The 8,276-nt window shown below is 39.5% G+C and overlaps 1 protein-coding gene across 1 annotated transcript in view; it reads left to right on the forward strand.

Moving 5' to 3' along the window:
• The window catches only part of LOC118833852 (cytochrome P450 3A8-like), a 73,459-nt gene extending 66,468 nt beyond the window's left edge, over positions 1-6,991 (forward strand). Inside the window, exons 12-13 of the mRNA XM_036741269.1 lie at positions 5,127-5,289; positions 6,146-6,991. Coding sequence (XP_036597164.1) covers positions 5,127-5,289; positions 6,146-6,226 — 244 coding nt within the window. The 3' untranslated portion in view covers positions 6,227-6,991. The remainder of the gene's footprint in view (positions 1-5,126; positions 5,290-6,145) is intronic.
• The last annotated feature ends 1,285 nt before the right edge of the window (positions 6,992-8,276 follow it).

The following is an 8,276-nucleotide window of genomic DNA, read 5'->3' on the forward strand; positions in this document are numbered from 1 at the left end:
TTTCTCCTTGAGTTTATAGTTTTCATAGTGGATTTCCGGTAGACCAATAACTCTCAAATTGTCTCTCCTGGATCTATTTTCCAGGTCAGTTGTTTTCCCAATCAGGTATTTAATTGGGGGTTTTCAATTTGCTCTTTTTCTAGCTTTTTCAGCTGTATGCCCAGATCATTGATCTCCTCTTTCCCTATTTTATTCGTGTAGGCCTTTAGAGATATAAAACTTCCCCTAAGAACTGCTTTTGCTGCATCCCATAAGTTTTGGTATGTTGTTTCATTATTGTCATTCTCTTGAATGAAATTATTAATTGTTTCTCTGATTTGTTCTTTGGCCCACTCATTCTTTAGAATTAAATTATTTAGTTTCCAATTAGTTTTTAGCTTATTTTTCCATGGTACTTTATTGAAAATGATTGTGATTGCATCATGATCTGAAAAGGATGCATTGACTACTTCTGCTCTTCTGCACTGCATTGTGAGGTTTTTATGCCCTAGTACATGGTCAATTTTTGAGTATGTGCCATGTACTTTTGAGAAGAAAGTATATTCCTTATATCCCCATTCAGTTTTCTCCAGAGGTCTATCATATGTGCCTTTTCTAAAATTCTGTTTACCTCCTTAACTTCTTTCTTATTTATTTTGAGGTTAGATTTATCAAGTTCAGAAAGGGGGAGGTTGAGGTCTCCCAGTATTATAGTTTTGCTGTCTATTTCTTCCTGTAACTCCCTTAACCTGTCCTCTAAGAATTTGTGTGCCTTACCACTTGGTGCATATATGTTAAGCAATGAAATTTCTTCAGTGTTTAAGGTGCCTTTTAGCAGGATATAATGTCCTTCCTTATCTCTTTTAATTAAATCTATCTTTACTTTTGCTTTGTCTGAGATTAGGATTGCCCCACCTGCTTTTTTTACTTTAGCTGAGGCCCAATATATTTTACTCCAGCCTTTTATCTTTACCCTATGTGTATCCCCCTGTTGCAAATGCATTTCTTGTAAACAGCATATTGTAGGATTATGGTTTTTAATCCATTCTGCTATCTGCTTCTCTTTTGTGAGAATGTTCATCCCCTACACGTTCAGGGTTATGATTTCTATCTGTGTCTTTTTCTCCATCCTAATTCCCCCTGTTTATGCTTTTATTCTCCCTTTCCCCTTCTCCTCCTCAACAAAGTTTTGCTTTTGACCGCCGCTTTCCTCAGTTAACCCTCCCTCTTTATTCCCCTCCCTTATCTTACCGTTACCCACTTGCTACTTCTCCTCTCCCTTCTGACCAACCCCCCTCCATTTTTCCCCCCTTACCCTCCCACTTCCCGTAGGACGAGTTAGATTTCTAAACTTATCAGAGTATGTTATTCCCTTCTTGAACTAGATCAGATGACAGTAAAGCTCAAATACTGCTCTTCTCCCTCCGTTCTTTTCCTCTACTCTAATATGTTTTTGTGCCACTTCATTTGGTGTAATTTACCCTTTTCTACTACCTCCTTACCACTTCCGTTATAGCCCTCCCTTTATATCTCTTACTTATATTTTATATCTTTACATCAGTTAATTTATACAGGCATTCACAACCTATGTATATCCCTTTCATTTGTCATAATAGCTGTACCATTCACAAGAATGACTTATATGTTTGTGTGTGTGTGTGTGTGTGTGTATTTGTGTGTGTGTGTGTATATACCTATATATATATATATATATATATATATATATATATATATATATATATATCATACATAAGATGATATAATCCCACATAAATATGTAAACATCCTGCCCTTATTGGTTATTGAGGTTTGAAGGTTTGTGGGATTTTTCCCCCTGGTTACCTTTTCATGTCTCTCTTGAGTTTTGTATTTGGAGATCAAATTTTCCATTGAGTTCTGGCCTTTTCATCAGGTAGGTCTGGAATTCCCTTATTTCATTGAATGTCCATCACCTTGCCTGAAAAATTATGCTTAGTTTTGCTGGGTAGTTGATCCTTGGTTGTAGTCCCAGCTCCTTTGCCCTTCGGAATATCATATTCCAATTTCTCCTGTCTTTTATTGTGGAAGCTCAGAGATCCTGCGTGATCCTTACTGTAGTTCCACGATATTTGAATTGTTTCTTTTGGGCTGCATGCAGTATTTTCTCCTTGAGTTTATAGTTCTGAAATTTGGCTATAATATTTCTTGGTGTTTTCAGTTTGGGATCTCTTTCATGGGGTGATCGGTGAATTCTTTCAATGACTATTTTGCCCTCTGGTTCTAGGACCTCTGGGCAGTTGTCTTTGATAATTTCTTCGAAGATACTGTCAAGGCTCTTTTTTTCATAGTGGATTTCCGGTAGACCAATAACTCTTAAATTGTCTCTCCTGGATCTATTTTCCAGGTCAGTTGTTTTGCCAATCAGATATTTCACATTTTTTTCTATTTTTTCATTCTTGACGTTTTGTGTTATTACTTCTTGGTGCCTCATAGATTCATTAGCTTCCACTTGCTCAAGTCTAATTTTTAATGAGTTAGTGTTTACATTTTGCTTTTGAGTCTCCTTTTCCAATTGGTTGATTTTGCCTCTCAGGCTGTCCTTTTTTCTCTCTAGAATCTGAATCTCCGTATCCTTTTCGCCAATCTTATTCTTTAGGGACTTGATTTCATCACTGAATTTTTTTTCCACTTTTTCCATATTCTCTTTTAGCTCCCAAATTTGGTTTTTAAAATCCTCCTTTAGCTCTTCCAGCAGGGTTTTTTGGGCTGGAGACCAGTTCATATTACCTTTTGAGGTATCTGATGTATTTACAGTATCGTTACTTTCCTCTTGGATATTTGTATTTTGATCTTGCCTGTCTCCATAAAAAGAATCTATTGTCCTTGGTTTTTTTGTGTTCTTCTTCATGTTGGTTTGCCTTTTGCTGGCTTTACAACGAATTTCTATCTGTGGGCCTCAGGGCTTTCTGTCCCAGCTTTCTTATTCTCGGGGTTGTGAGGCTAGAATTATAACCTTCAGTTTCCTGAGGTGTGGGGGAGGGGTCTGGCTCCCTGGGGTCTCACTCCCTGTGGGTGCTCTCCAGCACTTGCTTTTCAGCAATGGTCTCAGCTGTTTGTTGTTTGAGCTTATGTCTGGCACTTCCCCTGGGGGAGCAAGGTTATGTCTGGGCTCCTGGCGTTGACGCCTGCCGACTCTGCCCCTATGGGACTAATGAACTTCTGCTATTTGACCACTGAAGCCCCACTACTTTCTGCTCAGTTCCAGGGTTCTTTTTTTTTCTCCCGAGGGATTCTCTGGGTGGGAAGGGGAGCGATTAGAGCTGTTTACCTGGACATTAAGAACTCCTGGAAGTTCAAGAAGCCGCATTTAATACGTTTGGGCTGCAAACTTCTGGAGACTGTGTTTTATGGGTGGTGTTGCGCTGCCTCTCGTCGCTTCCACAGACTGCCCTCCTGTGTTGGGAGGCCTGGGGATCTCTGCTGGTTTCGGGCACCCAGCTTTCTCCCAGCCCGTCTCCCACATGGATTTCCCGGCCAGCCGCTTCCGCTTTGGTCTGGAGCAGCTCCGCACAGAGCACTCTCCGAGCCTACAGGTTCGTGCCTCCGGCCTTTCAGACTCTCCCAGCTCGGAAATTTGCCCCACGCAGACTGCTCGCGTTTTCTGACTCTCTCACTTCTGCTCAAATTCACTTTTTTATAGGAATCTGACAGACCTTGTGAGAGAGCTCCGGTAAGACGCTGCCTTCATGCGGCCATCTTGGATCTGCCCCCCAGGGTCCAGCTTTTTTAGCCAATTCCTCTGCTAAGGAGGAATAAAATGAATCCTCCCACCCTGGGATATTCGTCTCTTCCTCTGAAGTTCTTCTGCTTCTGAATAGAGATCTTATATCTAGAGATCCCATCCACTTCGTCGCCAAATATATTAGGAAGGCAGAATTTATGATTTCAAAGAGAATCTCATATGTGCCTGAAAGGTCTGGAACCACAGGATATAAGGAATTCTCTAGGCAGAATGCAGGAGAATTAAAGCATGTATTTACACTCCACAATAACAAGCCCACAAACCAGCATCCCCATTTTGATATTTTCATCAAAAGCTTCCAGGCCCAATAAGTCCGCCTTACAAGGGTAACCAGGAGGCCACAGAGAAGCGAGATGGTATAAGGCAAAATCGTATACATGCTTCCCCTCTAAGGTAAGAATATTACCCACTAGCCTCTAGTCAGCTCTGCTACCAGCTGCTCAGCTTCAGCTGTAGGCGTCTCTGGCTCCAACTGGGAAAGGAAAGGAGGATCTTCAAGCTGTCCTCTCCCCTCTTATAGAGTTTTTGACATCATCAAGCGCCGCCTGAACGACCAGGGACGATTGGTTCTTGACTTGGCCCCTCCCCCTAGCGTAGACCACGTTAACACACCTCCCTCAGCCAGCCCCACGACTCATCACACAGGAAGCTCTCTGATCCCTGGCATGGGCGCTGGGCCTCCTGCCCTGGAAGAGCAAGCCCCAGCATCTAGGGAAGCTCAACGAGGCAAGCTGAGTCATTCAAAGAAAACAAAGTCCATTCTGGCTACAGCTTGCTAGTGCCTCCAGGAACAAATACAAAATTTGGCATTGCAAACTCCTTATACCCTAACCCTCTTATACCTTTTCATTCTTCTTCCACAGTATGCCCTGACACTTACATTTTCATCCAATTTCACTGAATGCTTTGCTGTTCCACAAACAAGAAATTCCATCTCAGCTCCAAATATGTTCTCTAGCTGTTCTCTTTGCCTACACTGAACAACCTGCTCTATTCTGACTTCTGACCTCCCTGGCTTCGAGTCCCAATACAAATCTTACCTTGTACAGAAACCTTCCCTCAATCCCTCTTAACTCCTGTGGTTTCTCTTTTTTAATTATTTCCCATTTATCTCATATAGATTTTTTTTGCATATTGACTCTCCCATTGGATTTTAAACTCCTTGAGGTCAAGGAATGTCTTTTGCCTCTTTATGTATCCCCAGAACTTAGCAGAGTGCCTGGGAAATAGCAGGCACTAAATAAATGCTTTTTGGTTGATGGATTGATGCATCTGTTTCAGAATCTGATTTATTGTTCTTCTGACAAGACTTATATCTTCTTTTTTTCCACTCATCTCTTTTCTCTTGCCATGTTGAAAAAACTAGGTTCAGCAAGGACAACAAAGGGAGCATTAACCCCTATGTGTACCTGCCCTTTGGTGCTGGTCCCCGAAACTGCATTGGGATGAGATTTGCACTTATGAACATAAAAGTTGCAACTAGCCGACTCCTGCAGGAATTTTCCTTCAGAACGTGTAAAGAGACACAGGTGAGGAGTCACATCTTTTGTTTTAATACTTAGGATGGGTTTTGTTGAGATGATTTTATTTTCAAAGTAGAGAAGTATCCTATGTCACGTGGACAAATTTTATTCAACACAATTTGCCTGTTTCTTGATAGTAGGCTATTAAAGATTAGCTTACTATTATTAGGATGGAAATATACAGAAGGCCAAGAGAGAAATAAAGTGTTTTTTCCTATTTAATTAATTTGATTTAACTATAGTAAGAGTAACTTAGACACAAAATTCTTGATTGCAAACAGCATAGTTTTTGAAGACCAATAATAGTAGCCCCCTTTTAATTCCTTTGTTTTATGAGAAAAAATATGCAGTATTAAAGATAATTGGGGTGAATAAAATCTCTTAATTTCAGCAAGACTCTTGATTCTATATTATGACTTACTAGTATTAATATAACTTAAGTATATAGCTAATATATATTTATTCACTGATTGTCTATTTTCTTAGTCTCTGAGATCAAACCTACATTGTGTCTCTATTACAATCATATCAATCTAACACTCCTTTGCATGACATTGTAGCTAGTTTTGTCTTGATTTCTTTTTTTTTTTGGAGTGTGGAAGGCAGGGCAGTTGGGGTTCTGTGACTTGCCCAAGGTCACATAGTTATTAAGTGCATTAATTGTCTGAGGCCAAATTTGAACTCAGGACCTCCTGACTCCAGGGCTGGTGCTTGACTCACTGTGCCACCTAGCTGCTCTGTCTTCATTTCTATAATCTTATTTTCCATTGGATATAATTAATATTTGTAACTAGTTCTCTTTCCCTCTGTTGTTTGGTATTGAAAAGTTATTGAATTCTAATATTTTCCTTAATTGGTGCAGGTTCCTCTGAAGCTGAGCAAGCGGCCATTCCTTTCACCAACTCTACCCATCGTCCTGCAGGGTGTATCAAGGACCAAATAGACAAACCAATACTAGAAATTCTCCTTCTCATTCTACTTATTCCTATCTACAGTCATGCCCCAGATTTCTCTTCTAGAGTTCAAAGACATGGAATCCTAGGTTTTAAGAGGAACTTAATTTACCTTATGAAGCAAACAAAGAAAAAGATGTTTTTGTAAACCAGGAAGATGAGTACTTAGATATTTCAGATGGTCTTTTGGAGTCTGAGGACCATTGTATAATGTTCAGTGGTGTCAAGTGTCACATAAAATGATCTAACTGAGCACATTCTAAATGAAATAACCCCCAAATAGATTGGTACCACTTGATATTATTAGGCTATAGTGATGCAATCCATGTACATGGAGAAACCACAAATTGATTGTTCATTATTCTTATCAACAATAGTCCTTAATAATTAGTAGTGAATGTAGTAATATTTGAAGTGCATTTTACTTATTTTTAAAATTTTGCAATCGATCTCAGCAAAACATTTTTACTTTCTGTTTTTTTTTGTCATTTTTTCCCTTTGTGTCTGTGTTTTCTTTCACAATATCACTACTATGGTAATATGTAATTGATCATATGTAACCTAAATGAAAATGCTTCCAGTCTTTAGGATGGGGAAGGTGGGGGAGGGAGAAAGAAAATTTGGAACTTAAAATTAAAAAAGAAACAAATGTTAAAATTGTCTTTACATGTAGCTGGTGAAAATAAAACATTCATTTGTTATTCTGTATTTGACAACTGTGTTGCTACAAACCAGTAAAGACATTTCTGAAAACATTTTGTTTAATGTCTATTATCCTTAAAGTCATATCGGTGTCATTTACTTGAATAGGCCACGTATTGCTTTTGATTATCTCATTATTATTATTTTGCCAATTAGCTGATCAGAGTCTTCATACCGAAATCTAGTGTAACCATTGAGAGCTCTGGGAAGTGAATGTATTTACTTTCTTCTTGGTACTTTTTTGCTTCTTTTGGGGAACTAAATTCACAGCTGCTTTTTTTTCTACCACATGAGACTTTTTAGCTTGCTGTTCTAAAGGAACGTTCGAACATTGTAGCACAGAAAGCTTCTCAGGGAAACCAGCTAACTCCTTTTTCATCTGAACTTTTTCCTCCAGTAATTTGTCTTTGCTTTTACACATAATATGATAACTTGTTAGCAAGACACAGCCTCTCCTACACACCCTTGCCAGTTCTTTTTCTGGTTCTACTGGTATTCCTTGCAAACATCTTTCTAAATCTCTGGGTCCTCCCTTTTGTAGCCTTCATTCTCAGTTTTCACAGAGCCTTGTGCTTTTAGCCCATTCTCTTGCCTAGGAGGAAAAAAGTAAACCCTCCCATCTTGGGATATCCTTTTTGTTCCCTAAAATCTTCCTGCCTCCAAGTAGAGGTCTGATACTTTGCAATCCCATCCTCCTTGCCAAATGTAGTGCCAATGCAATACCCATAGTGGCTACGGCTGCTATCACTATGCCAGTATAGTTCTGAATCACAAAATATAACAAATTCTCTTCATTGAATTTGAAACCAAAAGCTTTATTCCCAAACCAGAAAGCCAAGTGCATAATAACAACAAAGAAATCTATATACATTATTAATGCAGGGGTCACCACCACCTACAAGCCTTTCCTCTGTTAGGGCCTTCCCACAACACAAGCACTATCAAGCAAAATCACTCCCTCTCTCACTCATGGTAGCTGCTGCTCTGTGTCTCTCTCTCACTCCCAGCTTTGACTGCTCTGTCTCACTTCCTCTCAGATCTGTTCCACCCTTCCTCCACCCATTGAGCAAGCTCTTCCCACCACAGGTTCATGTGACTCACATTTCCATGTGACTCAAATTCATGTGACTCAGACAGGTCACATGGGCCTATTAATGGATGGGAAGATCTTCAAATTGTATTAACATTACAATCAGGAAGACTCATCTTCCTGAGTTCAAATCTGGTCTTAGACACTTACTAGCTAGGTGACCCTGGCAAGTCACTTAATGCTGTTTGCCTTAGTTCTTAATCTGTAAATTGGGCTGAGAAAGAAATGGTAAATCATTTCAGAAACCT

Source organism: Trichosurus vulpecula, chromosome 1 (assembly GCF_011100635.1).
Source record: "Trichosurus vulpecula isolate mTriVul1 chromosome 1, mTriVul1.pri, whole genome shotgun sequence".
In the NCBI taxonomy this organism is placed as follows: domain Eukaryota; kingdom Metazoa; phylum Chordata; class Mammalia; order Diprotodontia; family Phalangeridae; genus Trichosurus; species Trichosurus vulpecula.